The sequence below is a fragment of the Phaethon aethereus genome, assembly GCF_964289735.1.
Source record: "Phaethon aethereus genome assembly, chromosome: 1".
NCBI classification, from domain to species: Eukaryota; Metazoa; Chordata; class Aves; order Phaethontiformes; family Phaethontidae; genus Phaethon; species Phaethon aethereus.
The window spans coordinates 7,311,479-7,335,021 of NC_138575.1; the positions used below are offsets into that span (position 1 = coordinate 7,311,479).

The 23,543-nt window shown below is 44.1% G+C and overlaps 1 protein-coding gene across 1 annotated transcript in view; it reads left to right on the plus strand.

Annotated features, from left to right (window-relative positions):
* Positions 1-23,543, plus strand: part of CAMK1D (calcium/calmodulin dependent protein kinase ID) — a 239,810-nt gene that overhangs the window by 91,276 nt on the left and 124,991 nt on the right. Inside the window, exon 2 of the mRNA XM_082001800.1 lies at positions 11,084-11,215. Within this exon, the coding sequence (XP_081857926.1) occupies positions 11,084-11,215 (132 nt within the window). The remainder of the gene's footprint in view (positions 1-11,083; positions 11,216-23,543) is intronic.

Sequence of the window (23,543 nt, forward strand, 5' to 3'; positions counted from 1 at the left end):
GCTTCCATGGACCATCTCAATGACTGATGGCTTCCATGGGCCAGACTCCGGCACTTTAGGTGGGGAGATCTGTCCTCTTTTCAGATGAAATATGGGAAACACCAGTATCTTTTTCCTGCTGTGATTCACTAGGCCGAGCTGCTTTGCTGAAGGTCTGCCATGCTGAAGGGACTCCTTCCCTCCTGACACTGTCTTCTACCATCATATGGGCAAGGCAGCAGAAGGTTCCTGTCCTCAGGGGATAGGATTGCTGCATGTGTCACTTGCTTTCTCTGCTGTTAAGAGCACGGGATAAACACAGAGGACCTCTGTTGCTGGGCCCCATATGCTCCCTGCTTCATCTGGATCAACACTTTGGCTGGGGTTGGTTTGGATGGAAGCTGGGCTTGCTTTGGATGGAAACTGATGCAGCTTCTGGTTCCTTACATCTCCTGGGAAATTTCTTTTTGGCTAATCCCAGTATAACTCCATGAAATAAAAAATATTTCTTCAGAACAGTGTGGAGGCTCATGACAATAACTTTACAGGGGAATGTCGTGCTGGTGTTGCACCTATTTTGTGAGTAACCTCAGCAGTCTCAACACAGCACCTTAAACATGGAGCTGTGGGGAGATTCATCATCAACTGAAGCTGAAAGGAAGACCCTTTTTGTACCAAGGTTTGAGTGAGAACAGTACTGAGGCTTGCACATGTGGAGAGTGTGTGTAATTCTTTTAGCAGAAGTATCTGTGAGATTCAGAAGTGCCTGGTAACTTCTGTATACAGTTACATTGGAATAATCTTTGCCAAAATGTTTATTTGCAAGCTTGCCAGTTACTAGGCAAACCAGTTTGCTAAGATTTCTTAATGTACCTGAGACATGAAACCACATGTGAATACATGAGTCAAAAGGCTGGGGAGTAGGAAAGCAAACACTTTTCTAGTGTTTTAAGAAGTGACCATTGGAAGTAAGGCTGCAGATGGAGCTCTGGATATCCTGCAGTGACTTTTCCTACCAGAGCTCAGTTCTTCGCTACAAAACAATTTGTATTCCATTGTACTGAATTGTACCTCTCCATCTTTTTCTTTTTTTTTTTTTTTAATTCTAAGCTACAACTTGGAGTGGGTGAGGATACGAAATACACATCATTTTTAGTCCAAATATTTAAAACAGATATGCAGGACTGTCTGGATGGGTAACAACAGGATGAGAATTAGCCAATTAGAGTTTCATAGTGGCAGAGAGGGGCTCTTACACAATGGGAATTGTTCAGCTGTGCTTGTGGCAGCTCTGAACCTGGTGGCCTCCTCTTTCAGTGGCTGCTCATCACGTTCATGGAGAGTGCTTCCTGACTGGGGGCTGTAGATTTGGTCTAAAGGATTAAACTGGAAAAGGCAGATCCTAGGAGATGTGCCTTGGTTTCATGGTCTGATTAACTAATCAAAATTGTCCTTAGAATAGGCAGGAATTGTGCCGTGATCATGGGCACAAGAAGCCTTAGAAGTCATCTTCCTATCTTTGTTTTGAATATGTGATTATTCTGCATACTCAGGTCCTGTGAGTTGGGGAGGAGATTTGTGTGCCTTAGCCTTCAAATTGTCCACACTGTGGACATCATCATCTCTCCCCCTAGGCTCCCTTTGCTCTCAGTGAAGATCAAGAGATGTGTTTAGGGTGCAATTCGTCTGACTAGTGTTAGACAGTTACCCCAGCACTGCTGTATTGGCCATCTTTTGGCTGTAACAGGAGCCGTGGAGGAATAGCTTAGATGTCAACAATACTCATGTAGCTGCAGTCAAAGGACTTTCATTCTGGGAAGTCAGACTCTGGTTTCTCTGGAAGCAAGCTGAGCTCCTAAGGCTGTAAGTCATCTAACTTAATTGCAGCTGCCTGACGGGCATCTCGGTGCTAATGGCTGTGCACCTCCGATGATCTCTTTGAGCAGAGTCAGGCAGCAAATGGAGAGGGGAGTTTTGGTTGACAGGGCTTAAGGATTCCTACAAGGTCATAGTGTGCTGCCCTCAATATATTTTAGGATGGGGTGTAATCATCTGTTGAAGGTGCTTCTCTGTTGAGTATAAAAGGAGTGTGCACTTTTAGATTATGCAAAGTTCCTTGCTTATAAATAAATAAAGTTAAGCAAGAAGAATAGGTCCATGTGGTTCCTGTTCCTCGAGTCCCTCATCTGTAGAATGGGCCATACAGTTCACGAAAGACAGGGACAGTGTTTGAAAATCACAGGCCAAGTGATATAATTGTTTCCTTATGATCACTGAGGAAGACCACCAGAACTGACACTTGGGTTTTGTTCTGTAGATAGACAAATGCCACGTGAAGGAATCAGGTGCTGTGCAGGCTTTTGCAACTTGGATTTGTGAAGGTCCAGACACCTTTAGGCAAAACTCCTGGCTAAATGGGAGTTTCCCATGTTTTAGACACAATGCAAAGTTATTTGAACTTTAGGCAGTTGCTAGTTTCATCTTAACTAAAGACCTTCTCTTTAGAAGGAACATAGGAGTTGTTGCAAGCAAAACTATAGTGTTTGCACTATCTTTGCTTTGCTTTAAAAGATGCAATGTCATCCAGTTGTTCCTTAATTGAGCCAGCCTCTTGGAGAGTGCCATGGTGTGCCAGATAATTTCTTAAGTTTCCATGTGGAAGAAGAAGAAGAAACACTTTTTTTCAAAGTGGTGTAATCTGCTTTATATGGCCAGATAAGATCTGCAGAAATCAGATGTGTTGTAATAGACCCTGCATATATCAGTGTCAGAACAGGGAAATGCTTTGAAAAGAATTATGGAGATCACTTATGGAGATCTCTTGCCTCGAGAAAGGTTTGAGGTCATTATTAGAAAAAGAAAGGTTATTTCCCTATGAGAATGCTGCCATCAGTTAAACCCTGGGCAACAATGAGCTCCTTTTGTCTTATAAGATGAAAGTGGAAAAAAGGTACTTAAATATTCACTTTGGAAAGAAAGTGATCATCAGTGGAGAAAATAAACTGCTTAACAGCTCATTTGTGAAGTGTATAATGGAAGGAAGAACTCAATACAGAAAGCTGTATGCTTTGCTTTTGATTCTGGATAGCTTTACTGTGATTGCCATGGAGAATGTAATGTAAATGTAATAGGCCTTTAAAGACAATACTTCCCATTCTAGTAGGGGTCAGGATTAATCGGAAGGGAGCAAACAGTTCAGGAAAAAAGAGGACTGTAATAACAAACATGACTGGGGATCTGCGCTGGGCCAGTTTCCCTTTTTAGCATCCATGCATCACTGTCTCAGAACAGACTGCATAGCATCCTATTAAATTAGCATACACCAGGCAGCTACAACAAATTAGTTCATCTCAGAAAAGGAAGATATTGTGCAGAAACTTTTCTTTCTGGCTTAATTTCTGTGCTTTATGTGTTTTATTCATCTTTGAAGCTAAGTTTTATGACACTGAAGCCCACATTCCTTGCTCTACTCTGCACATAATGGCTTTTTTTGCTGGGGAGTTTCCTTGGCCATGTGCTTCTGTGCCTTCACCCTGCTGGTGTATGAGTTGGAGTGCCCCAAGCACTGCGGGATTTCCCATCCGCATGGCTGGACGCCATCCCAGAGGCGCTCTGCTCTCCTGCCTGCATTGCAACACAGGTCTCAAACTTGGCGTTTCCCTGCTGGCCCCCAAAGTGGGAGCTGAGCTGGCTTGTTGGGCAGGAAGAAGTGCTCAGGGCACAAGGGAGCACTGCGGCTCCTCTGCTGATGCCTCACAACATCATGTTTGAAGGAAGGGAGTTTCTCAGTGACACGGAGTGCCGGTGATGTGTGTGCCATGCCCCGCTGTGAACCTGAAATTCATCCTGGAGTAAAGAACTAATTTCAACTACAGAATGGTTTGAATGGTTTCCAGAAATTTTTCCTTGGGTGAAAATGATTGCTGCCCATTAAGGAGGTGTTTGTGTTCTGGTGAAGATGGTCCAGGGGAAGAGGCAGGGGTGTGAAGGAAACCACCTTGACTAAATTGTCCTAATTTCATGCTTTATAATGTCCAGCTTTAAGTTGGTGTTTTCAGGCTTCATAGAAGTCTCTCTCCTCTAAGTAGCTTTCCTTTAAGTAACTGACATGGATTTTTCAATCTTAACTCTAGGTTGTTTTGGGTGTGGGTTTTCTTTTTTTTCCCCCCTGAGAGTATAAAATATTGAGTAGCTAAACCAGAAGAAATTATAAGCCTCAAATTTGCATTAAAATTCTTGCAGCTGACTCTGGTGACAAGAACTGTCAAAACATTAAGCTGTTGTTGTGATTGTAGATAATAGTACCCCCAAAAAATGGAAGTTAAATCCAAACAAATCCAAACACTTTTGGTAAACTATGGAAGATGAAAGCTTTGTGCTGCTCATTCTGTCACCGCGAGTCACCCTGTAACAGTGGGAGAAAAACAAACTGGTTTATAAGGAAGGGAAAGAAGAAGCTCTACCTGCAGTATGATATCGTTGGGTGTCTCTGTTATGGCTGTGGCTCTAAGTCCCAGCAGAGATCTGTGTATTGATGTGGTTCCTCTCTCCCAAAACTTGTTAGAAGGGGAGCAGCAAAGTGGCTGGAGAGATGACGTCTGGACCTGGGGATGTGCTGCCCATCCCTGGGCATGGTGATTGCTGGGCTCCTGTCACACCGTGGGGAAGCAGCTACTCATTGTAAGACACCAATGGTCTTACTGTACCTTCTAGCTTGGACAAAATGCTGAGGGTACTGGCATGGGGCAATGGCTCAGGGCACAGAAAAACATGTCAGTAGTCCAGAAAGCAGCTCCTTGCTACAGGAGCACTCAGCAAAGAGTATTTTTGCCCCTTGCCATTGTTATTTGAGCATCCCTCATGCTATAGCAAGTGCATTTTGGCACAGTTGGAAGTGCTGTTCATCATCTGTAATGGGTAATAGCAGCCTCAGCCCTGGGCATCAGACATCTCCGTGGGGATGGGGAACATCACTGTGGGTGGGGATCAGGATCAGCCCTGGGGAGGGGAACCAGAGTCAGATACAGCCCAGAGCAGGACCATGTCTGGTGTTACAGCAGACACTCCGCAGGCCCCGAGGTAGAAAACAGCATTTTCAGTTGTGGCTGGGTGGCTTAGTGGAAGTTAAATGAGGAGTGAGGCTAAAAATACCAGTGTTAATACAGTGATCCTGGTTGTTCTGCTCTTGCCCAGGCAGAGGAAGCATTGCCATAGAAGGGGCTGCAGGGTTGGGACTGTGTGTTTGATGAATGAAAACAGCTAGAAAAGGCATTTGTCCTCTAAAGAATAGATGGGTGCAACCAGATTAGGAAGTGTGTTTCTTTTTCCACAAATTTATATTCAGCTCTTGGGAATGTGTAGGGATATTTGACTGCTGTACCGTGTGTCCCAAAAGCCTTCTCCTTTGCTCTTGACTGGGTAAAAACACCCTCCACACTTTAGTGTTGTTAACTTTGCTTTCAGACGTCACTGAACTATTGAAATTTTCATTATAAATTCATTTTCACACAGACCTCAGGACATTCATGGACATGACTTTGGAGTGAAAAACTTTATTTCCAGCCTTAGTTTGGGTTTATCTTGGGATGGGTCTGGAATTTGGGAGAGTGAGGATGTGTGTACAAAAGTGACTGAGTAGAAAATTTAATAAAAAGAAGTAGAACATGACTTGTGCAGAAAAATGGCTTAGTAGAAAAATATTTTGCAGAACCAGAATCTCCCTGCGATGTGCTGGTTACACAGAGCTTGAGCTCATCCCACAGTTAACTCCCTGAGGTCCATGGGAAAAGCTGTGAAAATGCCAGAGAAGATACTTTCTTACATACTTGCCTTTGTTTGTAGTGCAGTTCAAACTTACCTTTCTTTGGGGAGTCAAGGAGCAAAATTTGTGTGTGGTTGCTGAAGCCACACTACAGGAATTACCTTTGATTTGCTTGGTCTTAGGTTGATTCGGTTGGTTTCCCATCTCAGTGATCTTCTACCGTGGATGTGGTATATTTTTCAAGCCATGAGTGTTCACTATTTTTTTCCATGGTTTGGCTGGAGCCAAGCACACACAGAAAGCCAACTGTATCATAATTAAGATCATTAGCTATATACAACCCAAAGATGTGAAATCTGTTTCCTGACTATGTCTGTTGATTTAGTATGACAGAGCACCTGCTAATGCAGTGGAAAACTGCTCAACATGGAGGTCTCTGCAAATGGAAAAAATTAAGTTTTATCCATCCATCAGCCTTTATCTTCATTTTGCCAGTATTGTTGTGACAGCAATTTTTTTTGATGAATGAGAACAGATTTGCTGTCACAGTATATGATGTTGTTCATTGTATTTCAGAAATTAAGTGTCCATATTAAATTATAGTTCAAACAGATGAAGGAAAAAGTTATTTGGCCTTTCTTTTTCTTTGATCTGCAGGATAGCCTCGTCCTGCAGACATTGCATTCTAATAGAAAATCCAGTCTGTTTAGGTATGAATGCCATTCGTATTCCAATGATAATCTTGACATCCTAATCTTTAAACTTAGATTAAAGAAAATAACCAGATGATAAATAATTTAAACAATTTAAAACTATAAAAGATTGACATCTCATAAGATGCTGTATTGTCCAGATGTGTGCAAAAGGTTGAGGAGTCAGAACCTCGACCACGTTCTAGAATTTGCCATTATCTCAGTATGTCACATCAAGTCATTTAACCTCTCTTTTTTTCTCTTACATTGTTCCTAATTCATATTAAAATGATTTAGATCATAAAATTATTCCATGCCTTAATTAGAAGTTTAAAAATAGTCAATTCTCTAGGGTAAGTGATAACATGGTCAAAACTTTCAAAAATAGGTTCAGTTGCCACACATGTATTTTGGCAGCTAAAAGTGGTTTAGTTTTGCAGAAGTTTCTTGTTTACCTATTTCCACTACTGTCCTATCTCCTCAAAACCATGATGCTTTTTTTATTTGTTTGCTATAATCTCCAGGCAGGACGAGAAAAGCTCCTGAAGGGGTTTGAAGCCCCTCTTCAGAGAGGCAAAGGCAGGGTCCCCAGGCACGTTGGAAAGGTTGAAACTACTTGTTTCCCAGCTGAAGGGAATGGGACACTTCAGCCATTGCAGACACCTTTAAAATCATAACTTTTAATCAATTACCACCTTTTACTTTCTTTTTTTTTAAACCTGCATCAGAGTGTAAAAATAATTTTTGACAGTATTTTCTGGAGGGGAGGAGAATAAAACTCCCCCAAATATTTTCACAGAGTAAACACCCTCCTTGGTATTACACAGAATAAAAAAATACCCCTGTTTCCTGGTGTCCTTCACAGAAATTGTGTTTTTCCATGCATGAAATTTCAGATAAAACCTCATAATTCAAAAGTCAGGACTGACCAAGAGGCTTCTGAATCTCTTTCTGGCTTGGTGCGATGACCATGGAGATACTGGCATATGGATTGCAAATGGCAGATCTTGGGAACATCATGTCATTATAAATACCATGTGGTACCTTCTAGGAGAGGTGGGATGTTAATCCAGAGCCCTGTCTGAGCTGCAGACATGTAGCATTCTGGTTGCCCAGCATCTCCTATATCCTTTTTTTTTTCCTTTTTACTACATAACACTGCTTAATGGAAGCCATTTTCACAAAAAGTCCTGTCACTTTGATGGTGTAAAATGCAACATTTTCCAGAACCAAACATCTTTATAGAACTTTGTACTCAATTAACTTTTAACCCTCAATAAAGAATCATAATAAATTCTTAGAGATAAATTGCTTCCTTCATCAGTGTCTTGATTTTAAAGGCCACATTAATTCTTTTGGGGAAAAAGTCTTCTTTAGCAAGCCTGTCAGGTTGGTAGCTCTTGGGAACTTTTTTGAGAAGACAGAGAATTTGCTGTAGGATACGTTGCTGTTAGCAAGAAAATTAGAAGCCTCATCTTTCTGACTTTCTCTTTGGTATTTATCTATTCATGGGTGAGTCAAGAGGGGTTTAGTGAGGGCTGGACTGGATCGTTCAGGGTGGATGAATTCAGTTGCGTGTTTGAAACGACGATAATTGCTTGCCCACCTGTCCACTGTTATTTCTGACTCCAGCAGACCCCAGGAGTATCTTTGCTGCCTTTTCCTTGTTGATGCTGCCTGCTACCATTTCTTTCTTCTTGTCCTATACCATGTTCCTCTCAGTCTGTTTAACTCTTTGATCCCTATCTGCATCTGTTCCCTCTCTTCTCTTTCCTTCCAACACTTCACTTATCTTTCTTTTGTCCGTTGCCTTGTCGCTTTTCCTCTCCCCTTGCTCTGTGAACACAGGCTCTGTGCAGCAGGAGCATAGGTAGTGCTCAGGATGGTGCAGACCGCCTCGCATGTCCCTCCGGCCTTCCTGGCAGATCCCCCCAGTGCTCCCCCCCATTGCCCAGGGGCTCTTCCCAGCACCAGCAATTTCGTGCCGTGGCCTCATATAAAATGTGGTGTAGGAAAGCACCCTGTCAGGTCCAGGGGTGACACGTGAGTGAACGCTGTAGCTGAGGTTCAGCTCATTTCATGCTTTAATGAGGAAGGTTGTTGAGGAGATAGGGCATTGGTTTTTATGAGTATCTCGGAGCTCCCAAAAAAATGTCATTTAAATTCACAGAGGCTGTTCCCAACCATTGAACCCCATGGCCGTCCTGGTAAGTGGAGAAAGAAATCCAGCAAAACGGTGAAGCCAGCTGAAATAGAGGTGTTGCCCAAAGCTGGCTTTATTGCATAGAGGAACATAAAGGGATTTCCTTTATTTTGTTATTGGAGAACAGCATTGAAATCCAGATTGTGATGGGAGCTTTCTGTGTTTTTATAGTATCGTAAACACTGGGAGAGCTGTGTGATCAGTAAACAAGCAGTATGAATATGCTGCTTTTAACAGCATTTAACTGAAGGCAAAAAGCTTGTTGAAGACACAGCTGGAGTGAAGTGCAGTGTTGAAAGCTGAAGCAGATGGGACTTAAGGGGTTCATGAAATACAGCTGGGAGCAGTCCTATGAGTTTCTGAGCACCCCGGTCTGCAACTGAAGTTGATAAGCACTGAGAGGTCTTAGGGCTTTCCAGTAAAAGGATTTTATTGCATTTCTAGTCTGGCTGTCCCAAGCATGAGGATCGGGGCAAAAACCCCATTTGGTGAATGAAATGACTAGGACTGTTGGTAAGAGGATAGCAAAGAACAGGTCTTTAAAGACCCTTTGGGTGGCTTGATTTCTTTGTTGCACAAGCCATTGGGACCAATGGTATGGACTCTAAGTTGGAGCCTGTTATGCTCTGACGTGCCGTGGAAGATTATACATAAAGCAGAACACGGTGAATCATTCCTGAACTGAGAGTGGTGTAAATGTGGCCAGAGTCTGGACCACTCTCCAAACTGAGGTTCTTGGTTCAGAGAGTCACTACCACATGTAGACAGGCTGTCAAACATCCACTGTAACAGTTCTCAAAAGTATCTCTTAATCCATTCCTAAACTTCCCATCACCATTCCCCTATCACTGCTGGCTACAAAAGTGTTTCTGGGTAAACAGGCGCTTCGTTTCCAAAGCAGCAGCCTCTTCCTTTTGCTTATCCACTTATCCACTGGCTCAATGATTCATTCACTCGTTTCGCAACTTGGGAACCGTTGGTGAGGTCACAGCCGCTTGGTTGTGTCATTGAGATGCATGACTTAAAAAGGAAGAGCCTGGCCAGGAAAGGAAGCACTTCTGTTTATCCACAAACATCTAGATAAGCAATAGTTGTAGGGAATGAAAGTCAGAGAAAATTGGGGGCAGCGAAATGAGGCTGTGATCAAATATTAACATTTTAAGAGTGGGCTGGAGTGTGGTTGGGTTTGCTCAGCCTGCTCCCGAGCTCTTTTCACAGAGAGCTATGTAGAAGATCAGAATAATCCACTGACAGGGGGAAAAAATGAAGGAAAATGTCCTGCCTCTCTTTATTTCGTATAAACAAAAGATGATACTTCAGCTGCTGGATCCTTCAGTTGCGATCGTATTAGACAAGTCCTTGGCTCTGATGTCTCTTGGACAAAACAGGAGGAGGTTTTGACAAACTGAGGCAAAGGTTTGCTCTTCCTCATCAGGCCAATGCTTTGTCTTCCCCAGTACCTTGCTCCTAAGCCAGTAATGAGCACTGGGAGAGGAGCAACCCCAGTGTGCCAAAGCAAAAGTCCATCCAGACCAGCTGTGTCTGAATGATGCTCAAATGCTCAGAAAACAGTGAGAACAGAAAAAAAGTGTGTACAGCACTGACTGTAACATTTTCCTGGCCTCTCCCCAGTAACGTCCAGATGCTTTGTAGGAAGCGATGAGAGTGCAAGAAATAATACACTGTTATGGAATAACCTAATGAAGGAGAGGCACTGCCCACTCTTGGCAATTAGTGACTGGCTGCTGTGTTGAAGTTTTTTTATTTGTGTAATCCTCTCTGGGGTAACCGCAGGGAGGCTGCTATTAAGGGCAACGTTTGGACTTGTGATTTAATCCGATTCTTTGGCTTGAGCGGTTACACACAGCAGTTTGTGTTGTGGAATAACTCTGTATACATAGAGAAATTCTGACGCTGCTTCCCCGGCTGAGTCAGGGTTGAGCCAGCGGTGAGGAGATGCTCTGGGCTGCCAGGAAGGACCAAAGTGGAGGCCCTGACCTCTTGTGGTCACTGAGGAGCCGAGAGCACTCTTGGCACCCATGCGTCATTTGGTCCTAGGGACTTTGTGCTGCTCTATGAATTAAACCTCAGAAAGCCTCAGGAAGGGGAAAAGTACCTCATCCATCAAATCAGCAGCCAGACAACAGTCCATGCCCCTGTGTGTGGAAACGGTATTTTCTGATTTTCAGGCTTTGCTCATACCTCTGCTGGACTGTGGTTCTGTATTAAAAGTGTTGCATTTGGTAAGCCTTTAAGGTTTTACATGAATGTGAATGTCTGCATATGTTTGTAAAGGCAAAGACAGATGCTCATAATGCCGTTGCTGTGATTAACAAAACCAGTTGTCAAAAGACACCAGAAGAACTACATATAATGGTTATGTTTCCATTAACAGCTGTCAAAGAAAAGGCACCACTTAAAATCAGTGTTTTTCTTTTCTTCTTTCAGGGGTGCATTCTCTGAAGTTGTTTTGGCTGAAGAGAGAGCGAGTGGGAAACTCTTTGCAGTGAAGTGCATTCCCAAGAAGGCACTGAAGGGAAAGGAAAGCAGCATAGAGAATGAAATTGCAGTCCTGAGAAAGTAAGTATCAGTCCTTCATTTCTGCTTCTTTGCTTTTATTAGACTTGTACATTTAAGGAGCAGGAACAGTGATTGACAAGTGTGACTGACAGGTTGTTCAGCCCACCACAGGCAGACAAGATTACCCGAGTTTAAATGGTGCTGAAAATGTTTTGAGAAATATTCTGGTTTTCTTTTGTATTAAGACAACCAAATGACTGCAAAGTGGGAAAGGAGTGGAGTTAGGCTGGAGTAAAATCTGTGATGCCTTAAAAAGACCTTATCCACTAATAATGTCAGCAGTTGGGTCACTGGCTTTGAGAAGAGCAAGAGCCGAGTTGTAGAATCACAGAATCACAGAATCATTAGGTTGGAAAGGACCTTCAAAATCATCAAGTCCAGCCATTAATCCAGCGTCACCATGTTCCCTAAACCATGTCCTGAAGCGCCACATCCACACGTTTTTTGAACACTTCCAGAGATGGCGATTCCACTACCTCCCTGGGCAGCCTGTTCCAATGCCTGACCACTCTCTCAGTGAAGAAATTTTTCCTAATATCCAATCTAAACCTCCCCTGGCACAACTTGAGGCCATTTCCTCTTGTCCTATCACTAGTTACTTGGGAGAAGAGGCCAACACTCTCGTCGCCACAACCCCCTTTCAAGTAGTTGTAGAGAGCAATAAGGTCTCCCCTCAGCCTCCTCTTCTCCAGACTAAACAACCCCAGTTCCCTCAGCCGCTCCTCATCAGACTTGTGCTCCAGACCCCTCACCAGCTTCATTGCCCTTCTCTGGACACGCTCCAGCACCTCAACATCCTTCTTGTAGTGAGGGGCCCAAAACTGAACACAGGGTGCAAGCTGCGGCCTCACCAGTGCCGAGTACAGGGGCACAATCACTTCCCTACTCCTGCTGGCCACACTATTGCTGATACAGGCCAGGATGCTGTTGGCCTTCTTGGCCACCTGGGCACACTGCCGGCTCATATTCAGCCGGTTGTCAACCAGCACCCCTAGGTCCTTTTCTGCCGAGCAGCTCTCCAGCCACGCCTCCCCAAGCCTGTAGCATTGCGTGGGTTGTTGTGGCTGAATTGCAGGACCCGGAATTTGGCCTTATTAAACCTCATACAGTTGTTGACCTCGGCCCATCGATCCGGCCTGTCCAGATCCCTCTACAGAGCCCTCCTACCCTCCAGCAGATCAACACTCCCACCCAACTTGGTGTCATCTGCAAACTTACTGAGGGAGCACTCGATCCCCTCATCTAGATCATCTATAAAGATATTGAACAAGACCGGTCCCAGAACCGAGCCCTGGGGAACACCACTTGTGACCGGCCGCCAGACAGATTTAACGCAGTTCACCACAACTCTCTGGGCTCGGCCATCCAGCCAGTTCCTCACCCAGCGAAGAGTAAGCCTGTCTAAGCCACGAGCTGCCAGTTTCTCCTGGAGAATGCTGTGGGAGACGCTGTCAAAGGCTTTACTAAAGTCCAGGTAGACAACATCCACAGTTTTTCCCTCATCCACTAGGTGGGTGACCTGGTTGTAGAAGGAGATCAGGTTGGTCAAGCAGGACCTGCCTTTCATGAACCCATGCTGGCTGGGCCTGATCCCTTGGTTGTCCTGCAGGTGCCCTGTGAGCACTCTCAAGACCAACCGCTCCATAATCTTCCCTGGTACAGAGGTCAGGCTGACAGGCCTGTAGTTCCCAGGATCCTCCCTCCAGCCTTTCTTGTAGACGGGCGTCACATTGGCAAGCCTCCAGTCTTCCGGGACCTCCCCTGTTAACCAGGACTGCTGATAAATGATGGAGAGTGGCTTGGCAAGCTCCTCCGCCAGCTCTCTCAGTACTCTCGGGTGGATCCCATCAGGCCCCATAGACCTGTGCGTGTCCAGGTGGTTTAACATGTCCTTAACTGCTTCCTCCTGGATTATGAGGAGTATATTTCCCAGTGCTTAAAACTGTCTATATACTAATTGCTCCAAAACTAATTAGGCATGATATGGAATACTACAGGAGATGGCAGTAGCCTGTACCATGGAGAGGTACCTCTGCCTCTTCTGGAAGTAACTTTCCAGGGCAGCTTCTATTTCATCAGGGTTGTCCATGGTGTGTATTTTTTCCTGACTGTGGCTGGAATACATGCATAAGAAAAAGTCAGCTCACAACTGCTGGGAATTCAGTGTAGTCATTAGAGAATTGATCCTTACCTCGTCGTCATCTTATGCCCTGGAGGTGGGATTCATCTTATCTGACTTGAGACACTTGGACCTGAATTTGTCACTCATGACTTTGTTTCTACGAAATGGAAAGAGATTGGTTGCTTTAGGATTGGTCCATGTAACTTGTTTTAAACTTCTAAAAGTACCTTCTCTTCTGGTTGAATTAAAGGAAGTACAAAAAGTCTATTTTGGACTGGGGCACTGTGATTCCTGCTGCACTGCTGTCCCTAGTGGGACTTCTTGCCCCAGCTCTTGGTCACGTAGACGCTGATGGCTGATCATCTGGGTACCATGTGACAAAACTGATCCTAAATCTTTAAAACTAACTCGATACTTGGGAACTAAATGCTCAGACAGCCTAAGCCAAAGGAGCAGGTTCAAGGGCAAACTCAGCCATCTCAGTAGGCAGAGGGGATCCTTTTCAGTGGAGGCATAAGTGGGGCTCCAAACAGCTACAACATTTGTTGCAGTTGCCTTCCCATTGCTTGACCCGTATCAGGTCAGTACAACGTAAACCCAGTGTTAAACGCAGCATGTTGGCTTGCTGTGTAGTGTTATTGAGAACCTGGCATAAAGCAAAACCGTTGCCATCTCCATAACCAGGTAATAATGGCCAATAACTGGCAGCTTGAACCAGTGTTTGTCTGGTTTGTCCCCTGATACTCATGTGTGGGTATAAGAGCTGCAATATTGGCATGCAGTAAGGATTGCCTTACATCAGCCTTGACCTTAAGCTAGTAGAGCAGAGAAATCGTTTAGGTTATTTCTTGCTTATGCATTGTGAAATGTTTCTGTTTCCTGCAAACAATTTCCTGAGAAACCAGGAGGCAGCACCCGGGCTGTGCTGTTCTAGCTGCAAGGGCAGGAGAGTGAGTAGGTGGAAAATTCCTTAATTTCATACAATTAGATCTACTCAGTCTCTTGTCCTATGCATGTTAGGACCTTAAGAGAGACTTTTCCTTTTTTATCTCCTGATTTCTTCTACTTAGCTGTTGCTAATACAAACTTCGCATGTCATTGTGTTTATTCTGAAAATAGACGTCTTTGCTAGCAGACACAGTATTGAGTTTGTGACACCAAGAAAACGCTTAGAAAATAACAAACTAGATCTGCCTACAGTTGAGGAGAGAGGATATCAACCTGTTTCTCTGTTCAATGAAGTCCTTGCTTCAAAAGTTGTCAGTAAAAATGGATTTGAGAGAGGTGGAGTGGATTGTGAGCAGCTGTTGCTAGACTCCAAAGGTATCTAAGTGTCCTTGCTTTTGTTTCTGGTAGCTTAACACTGAGTGGGGATGGCTAGTTTGTGTGTTGTCTAATTAGTGGGTAGGATGCCAGAGCCCTGGGCTGCCCTGCATGGCTGTGAGGTGCTGCAGCCTTAACATGCCATGCACCGGACTGCCACTTCTGAAAGGGACGTGCACAGAGGATACCTGGCAAGAGGAATTGGTCCCTGTTCCTTAGATGAAGGGTAGAGCCACAGAGGATGGGTGCAAAGCAAATGTAAATATGCGCGTGTGTTGATCGTGGTCTTCCTTTCTGGTTTTGCATTATGCCTTTGGAGAAATGCTTAAACCCCAATGGGATAAAAGTCCCAAAGGACACCCTATCTTGCTGGAGTGCAAGCAAACTCCTTGTGACGCTTTAGAGAAGGATTTCTTCTCTGACACTAGACTTTCTCCTCCTGTATTCAATCATTAGATTTTTGTCTTCCTCCTGAGGAGGTACTTGCTTTCTGGCAGACATCTGCTGGGTGCTGTCAAATGCAACTCTTCTCAAAAGAGTTCCCCTGGTTGTATGTCAAACCGAGGTCTACTGGGGGAATCCTGAATTACTCCTGCGGCAGTATTCCCTGCAGCCTCTGCCAAATCTCAGGTGAGCTTCTCGTGCCCCCGTGTGTGGTGAGCAGGTTTTTAGGGACAGTCAGAGATTGTGCTGGCCATGTCCAGGACTAGTACACACAAGTATCACATAGACTATGTACTCTCAGGCTGCCCCAGTGGAGGTTTATCCCCCTGCCAGTCCTGCCAAACCATCCAGATCTGGCAGAAAAGGGTTTGAACAATGTCGTGTGTTGAAGTCATATTTTAAATAATATTTTTTAAATTCAGGATTAAAAGTCTGTGCATGGAGTACTATAGGAAGTCGAATCTGGTGATGAAAGCATGAATCCCATGACCAAAACCCTTGGGTCCCCTCTCACTTCTGCTGCTCACTTCCTGTGTGACCTTAAGTATCTTCTGTCTCAATATTTATTGTCTGTGAAATAGCCTTTATTCAAAAGACTTTTGAATAAGAAGTTTTACCTGCAGTTCGTTTTGCAGTCCTTGCTCGTGTCAGCAGACCCAGGAGAGTGGGTGCAAGAGGGGACGTTTCTGGGCTGGGCTTTTAGAGTGAAATGATGCAACGTTCTCTTAGTCCTTCTGTGTGTCTCAGCTAACAAGCTGTTGGAATTATTAACCAAAAGTTCTGTGTTGGGGAAGGTCAGTGGTCCCCATGTGAAGTACATGGAAGGTAGGAGATTTTATCTCTCTGTCTACGGGCTTGGACGTTCTTGCTGCCAAAACAAAATGACACATTTTAGAAGCGATGTTCTGCTAACAGAGGAGCGAGCTGCCAGCCAACTGATCTGCATGTTTGTGTGAGTGCCAGAGTGAATCATGCATACTCCATCATTTTATTTTTCCAGCCATGGCCAACAAATCTGTTCTTAAAAAAGAAAAAAGGCGGAAGAGCTGCTAAGTCAATATTTACGCCTAGCAACCTTAACAGGGTTCTTCCAATATGGACTCTTTTGTGTCCCATGGAAATCCATGGCAACATTCCCCGAAGACTTGGGGTGGGGACAGAGTGGGAAGGAGCTCGCTGTCAAGTGCAGTGCTGGGAGAGACTGAGTCTGCAGTTAATCCAGGAGCCTGAGCCCGGCAAAGTGTTTAAGCATGTGCCTAATTTTAGACGGTTATTCATTCCACTGAAATTGGTGAGCTGAAGCCGAAAGGGATGCTTCGGAGCAGGGCGAAAGTCTCACTAGGCGCCTGTGTTTGGTACTGCATCAGGAGGGGAGTTAACGTCTTCGATTAGTGCCCAGCAGATGTGCTGGAGCACAAGGATTGCTGTTTCTTCTGATTGTGTGCTGGCTGCCTGTAGCTGGACACAGGGCAAGATATTACATCTCATCACAAAGTTAGGGAAGAAGCTGAGCTGCATGATTTTTAGGCTTTAAAATGTATTTCTTTTGCAGTGGAAAACATGCTAGTTTAGAATCTGTTTGAGTAAGAAAACTGGATCTCTAGGACAAGGCTGTCACAGCTCTGTTAACTAACTGGCTGTGGGGAACGACAGCACATGGTCGCCTTTGTGTGACACAAACTTCTCCTGACCTGAGATGGGGGAATTTTCATAACCTGCTCTGAAAGCAACCGTTTTCTGGTTTTGAGCAGAAAGATGGACGCAATCTTTTCCATCGTTTGCTGTAGGATAGAGTAAATTTATTCTGCTTCTGGTAAGTGAAGCTTCTGCAGGTGTGAACATGCTGAAAGATGTATCTCCTGTTAGACGGGTTCCTGAAGGCAGTAGGTGGTGCGAAGAGTTGGGCTGCAGAGAAGCACCAGTCTGAGGCTCTAGTTAAATAGAAAAAAAACAACCTTGTAAGAGTCAGACAGAGGAAAAATATGCCTGAATTTTTTTTTCCTTGGCTCCACCACTATTTATCACAAGAAACCTTCTAGCTGCCTGGGTAATACTTGCACAATCATACAGATTCACTGCTGAGTCAGAGCAAAGCGCGGGGAGGAACAATAAACTGTGTAGCCCTGCACCCAAGTGTATTGATTACTTAATAGCAGTAATGTGCACAAGTAAGTGTCTTGTTAAGCAAATACTGTTCAGCTAGCAAATCATACCTGCTTTAGCTAGTTTCTGCTGAACAGGGATTTAAAAAATATTTTCTAAACTATTTAGGTATCTCCTACCCTCACCTCCTCGTCTTTACTCTCCTAGGTCCTCTGGGAGAGGCACCATTAAATTCCTTGTTACAAATCAGAGCCATGCCCAATTGCAGACTGAAGCCATTTTTCCTGTTAAATGGCGTGATTGAACTGTTTCTAGCAGGTCAGCTAAAATTCTGCCAGTGCTTTCCATTCCCTTTTCCTTGGAAGACGGGGGGGTCTGGGTGTTCAGGCAGTGATTCATGCCCAGGTGGCTGCCTCGCTCCTTATATGCCTGCACCTGCAGCCAAGAGCTGCTGCTATAATACAGAGCAGGGAGGGAGGCAGGGAGTCATCCTCCTGCAAAGTCTGCGAGGTCAGGGCTGTACCCATCTCAAAACTAAACAAAAAACAGCAATGAAAATTTTTCCTGAAGCTGGTGAAAGTGTGGGCGTTCCTGCTCTCCCATAAATCAGATGATGGTCAAAGGGGCCCCTTGCTCCATCCCAGGAGGTGGCACTGTTCCTGACATTAAAGAGGACATCCTTGATAACAAATGGGGAAAAATCACCCCTTCTCAAGATTTACATGAAGACTAAAAGGATAATTTAAAAAATTGTACCTTTTTGCTCCTTTGCTCCCCTTAAAACCTGTATGTCCCAGATTCTTGTCTCTGTAAAGACTTATCCCTCCAGGGCTAACCCGATAGCCTCTAGGAAGATGAATCCAAATTTAGTTTTGAAACCCATTAGTTACTTCTTATTAAACTCTTCTGTGCAATTTAACTCGGAATCAAAGGCGACATTAATTCTGAATAAAATTGGCCACGCAGTAATGTGCCCTAACATAAATTCGGGCATTTAATTAATTCAGACGGATGCTCCTGAGTGACTTTGTGGGACAGACCCATCTATTCAAGCCATGGCTGTCTCTGAGTCAAAAATACAGCCCTTGCAGGCCTGGATGGTCCCATACTCTGCTTCCCAGTCCAGAGACTCTGCTGGTGCCCACCAATGCTCTCCTATGGTAATTATTTCTGTGCAAGGTCATGCAGCTGGAGTACAGGGTCAGCCAAACTGAAGAGGAGACATTCAGATCCTGTGTTGATAAGTGCTAACATAAAAGTGATGGTAGTTAGATTGTGTAGCTGATGTGCAAAAAGCTGCGGGATTGGGGTTTAAAGGGTTAATGACTAATTACCTCTTTACGCCCCAGCAGTAAGAGCTCTTTTTCCTGTAAAGAAATGAATGGGATGGTTAGGAAAGGAAAAAATAAAAAAAGCACTTGGTGTCTCTGTCAGGTAACATTATTTCTCTGAAGCTTTGCTTACCCTATAGACAAAACAGGCTTGCTGGGTTTTTTTTCTCCTTTTTTCCCTCTCTGTGAATAACGGTGAGAAGATAGGCTGCCTCAGCAAGAATTGGAGAGACAGCTGGTTGTTATATTAAGTAATCACTTTCAGAGAAAGCTTTTATGTAGATTTACTTGTTAAAACCTGGCTTGCTCATGCCGTTGCAGTTGTGCTGGGGTGACAGAAGGCTGACTCTGCCCTCCCTGCATGGCTGTGCTCAAAGCTCTGCCAACTGCGAATCCCAAAAGCTGTCTCCCCCACGAGGCCCCGAGGAAGGCTTGGGGTGCCCGGGCGTGTGGCTACCGGTTAGGGGGTGATACCCAGTGATAGTGTTAATGTTGTTGATGTCGGTGGCAGAAGAGTAGGGCCCCTCTAAGAATTCAGTTGTCGGCATTTCACATGGATAGACTTCGTCGTTGCCCCCACACATCTGCTGGGCTGACCTGGGTGCCTGGTGTCCACCCTTGGAGCCACCCTTACTGCTGGGCACTGTTGCCGGCATCCCGGCTCGGGAGGCAGGTTAGACATGGGAAGGAGCCAGGATCTACAAAACACTGCAGGGTAGGGGGACAGTTGGGCATGCCTGAAGGCTGACATCAGCTTTAGAGCATGAGCTCATGTCCTGAATCAAGGAGATGCAGAGTGGATGAACTGCCCTTCTCGGGTTTCAGGCAAAAGTGAATCTGACCCTATATATGTGGGTATGGCACAGGACAACTCTGCCCTGGCACTAGTATGACTTCATGTTAAGCAACTCATTTTGCTGCAAAGAATTCATGCGAATGAAAAAAATGTGAAACCTGAAACAAAGCTGACATCATTTTTGATCACTGAGATGCTGGAAACTTTGCAGGAGAAGACTTTGCAGCCAGGACTGCCTGGATTGTATTTCATGCTAGATTAGATGTAAGCAGATGTAGGGAAGCAGATCAAGGCATCTTAAAAATCCTAAAATACATTAAATGAGAGAGAAAAATCCCCTCTGAAATAGTAAACACAAACAAAATCCCTTGTATCTTCTCTGGTCTTACGGAGTTTCATTTACATGCAGTGTGCTCCGTAATAGCTTTAGCGATGGTGCGTGGCATTTCTGTGTTTCAGCCTGTCTTCGCACTGTGCGTATGCAGACGGTTGTGTTCTTTCAAGCAGGTTACTAGTGTGATAAGTCATTTCACTGTAATTGTTGGGTGACAATGCAGCTGTCCTCTCTTCTGGGTGGTGATGGTTTACCAAATCTCCCTTGCATAACTGTTCTTCTTCAAGGTCACGCCATAACCTGAGTCAACTCAAAAAACGGCATATTGGTGCTGGGAGGACACCGGTCATGGGGGATGAAAGTACGTTGTCACTCAGAGCTCTGGCTTGGAAAATAATTTGGTGCATTATGGAAGAAACAGCTGCTTTCTGAAATAGTTGCTTTAAGATGCTTTCAAATTAGCAGAATGGGTTTTTCAGCCTTAGCTGGAGTCTGCTTCTGTACCTGATGTGTATTTTATGTGGACCCTGTCCTGTGCATTCCTGGAATAACAAAGCCGGGGTCCTTTCAGAGCTCCTAGCTGAAGAATGGGATTATATACCCTATTTTCCAGTATTTATTACTCAGGAAGATGGTTACAATAGTGTTTCAGGGGTACAAGTATCTGATTATATGCACCTTTGTCTGTTACTTAAAAAGAAAGAATTAAGATGTTAAGATGTATAAAGACTCTTTAATAAGATCAAACGGCTTGATAGATGACTCAGCTTTATATTTGAATGCATAAGGTCTGTCTTTGTTACACCCACATGTTTAAAACTAAGTTACCCAATTTGCAAGCACAGAATCACAGAATCATCAAGGTTGGAAAAAGATCTTTAAGATCATCAAGTCCAACCATCAACCTGACACCACCATGCCCACTAAACCATGTCCCGAAGTGCTACATCCACACATTTTTTGAACACTTCCAGTGATGGTGACTCCACCACCTCCTTGGCCAGCCTGTTCCAATGCTTGACCACTCTCTTAGTAAAGAAATTTTTCCTCATATCTAGTCTAAACCTCCCCTGGTGCAACTTGAGGCCATTTCTTCTCGTCCTATCGCTGGAGAAGGGACCAACACCCACCTCACCACAACCCCCTTTCAAGTAGTTGTAGAGAGCGATAAGGTCTCCCCTCAGCCTCCTTTTCTCCAGACTAAACAACCCCAGTTCCCTCAGCCGCTCCTCATCAGACTTGTGCTCCAGCCCCCTCACCATCTTCGTTGCCCTTCTCTGGACATGCTCCAGCAACTCAGCGTCCTTCTTGTAGTGAGGGGCCCAAAACTGAACACAGGATTCGAGGTGCTGCCTTTACCAGTGCCGAGTACAGGGGCACAATCACTTCCCTACTCCTGCTGGCCACACTATTGCTCATACAGGCCAGGACGCTGTTGGCCTTCTTGGCCACCTGGGCACACTGCCGGCTCATGTTCAGCCGGCTGTCAACCAGCACCCCCAGGTCCCTTTCCACCGGGCTGCTCTCCAGCCACTCCTCCCCAAGCCTGTAGCGTTGCATGGGGTTGTTGTGGCTGAAATGCAGGACCCTGCACTTCAACTCTCTGGGCTCGGCCAGCCAGCCAGTTCTTTACTTGAGTAAAGAAGAAGGTGAAGAGTAAACCTGTCTAAGCCATGAGCCACCAGTTTCTCCAAGAGAATGCTGTGGGGGATGCTGTCAAAGGCTTTACTAAAGTCCAGGTAGACAACATCCACAGCCTTTCCCTCATCCACTGGGTGGGTCACCTGGTCATAGAAGGAGATCTATGCACATGCCTTCGGTTTGGGATTACGGAGCTCACAAAAGCTAATGTGGGAGTACATGCAGCTATAAGACTATCCCAAACCACAGTAGATGTGGGGAGTTAAAAATTGCAAAGGTTCTGTTTGAACCAGCACTATGACATAGTGTTTAGAGGATGCAGGGTTTTGGGTGGTGCAGTAGTAGTAGGCAAAGCATTTTCAGAAGTGTTTGCAGCCCAGATCTTCAAGGAAGCGTTGGTCCCTAAAAGTTACTGAAGATGTAGTGCTAGGTGACTTCGGTAGGCAAAATACTTCCTCTTCTGTTGTATTATAGAATCATAGAATCATGGAATCGTAGAATCATAGAATCGTAGAACCATAGATTAGTTTGGATTGGAAAGGACCTTTTAAGGTCATCTAGTCTGACATCCCCCTGCAGTGATCAGGGACATCTTCAACTAGAGCAGGTTGATCTGAGAGCCCTGTCCAACCTGATCCAACCTGACCTGGGATGTTGCCAGGGATGAGGCATCTACCACCTCTCTGGGCAACCTGGGCCAGGGTTTCACCACCTTCACTGTGAAAAAATTCTTCCTTCTATCTAGTCTAAATCTCCCCTTTTTCAGTTTAAAACTGTTACCCCTTGTTCTATTGCTACAGCCCCTGATAAAAAGTTCTTAGAAGATTCTTCATAGGTAACCTGGAATATCTTCTACAAGGCTAAGGTTTTTTCAATGAAAGTAATTTCTTCATTTGGAAAAAGTATAAAAGACTGTTAAAAGTCTCATGGCATTAGCAAAGTGAAGATGTTCTTGTTAAAATATTACCAACAGATTGCATTTTGCCTGTCTTTTCTAGCCCGATCTTGAAATATTAACTGGAGGAATTCAGTGTTTTGTATTAAGTTATTGTGATGGAGGAATTGTTAAGAGCCAGTTAGTTTCTAATCACAGATAACCATATTTTGGTAACTGGCAAGTTATTTACATGCACAACCCATGCACATCAATAGATATTATTCTATCTTACTTTCATGCTATTAAAATCCATGCCATTAACTCATAAAACACTGGAGTATCTGAGTGGTGAATTAGAGGTATAATCTGTGAAGCACAGCATAGAGGAAAACAAGTAAATGCAAGGTAGGATTCATCTGGCCAGCTGGAAGCATCCTCAAGGTATGTAGCTGCATCTGAGCTCAGATCTCACTTGCTGTGGAAGTCATCAAATATGCATTTCTAAGTGGATCAGAATGTACAGGAAGGAAAAGCAAGTATGCCAGAAATGTCAGTTCAAGAAGGTAAAAACAGAAATCTTATCAGAAATGACAGTTTTCGTGAGCACTCCTTGTCCAAAGTAGTTGTTTTCTCTTAGCTGCACGTGAAAATGCTTTATAAATACAAGTTGCTGTATTTTTTGCCTCCTTTGTATGAAATTAGACCAGTAATGTTATCGGTGGGCCAGTTTTTGTCATGTGTGACTCCAGTGTGAATCTAAACCAACTCCATTGGCAACTTCTACCTCCTGTTTTCATTTATATATGTTGAATCACAATTACATTCTGTGTCTCATTAAGGTCGTGATTCTAGGTGTCTTGAACCAGAGTTTGGCAGAGGGGGGCTGTCTCTGACTGTAAGAAAACAGGAAAATATTCGCACTCCATCCCACTTTCAATTGCACCAGGTTAAACCGAACAGCAACCTCTGTGTTTGGAATATATCCAATACATCCTGAACTGACAGCTGCATAAATTAATTGGTATTTGGCCAACTTTGCAGTTGTTATCTGTAATACATATTGATTCATTCTTATAATGTTTACTCATAAAACCACTTTGTTTGTACACAGTAGGAGTTTTGAAGGAAAAAATAAGTAAAAAAAAAAATCTGTAGGTACGGACTTTGTCTTTTAATAAATAAAGAAATACAAGACACTTATTTAGTCTGTGGGCTGCCCTAGTGCTCAGTTTGAGCAAGGAAATGGTGCTGACTCTTTTTTCCAAATTAAATACTGATTATAAAAAAATTCTAATTTTTTAATTGTGCCATATGTTCATAAGGCATTGGCTTAATCAAAATAGATTGGTTTTATTCT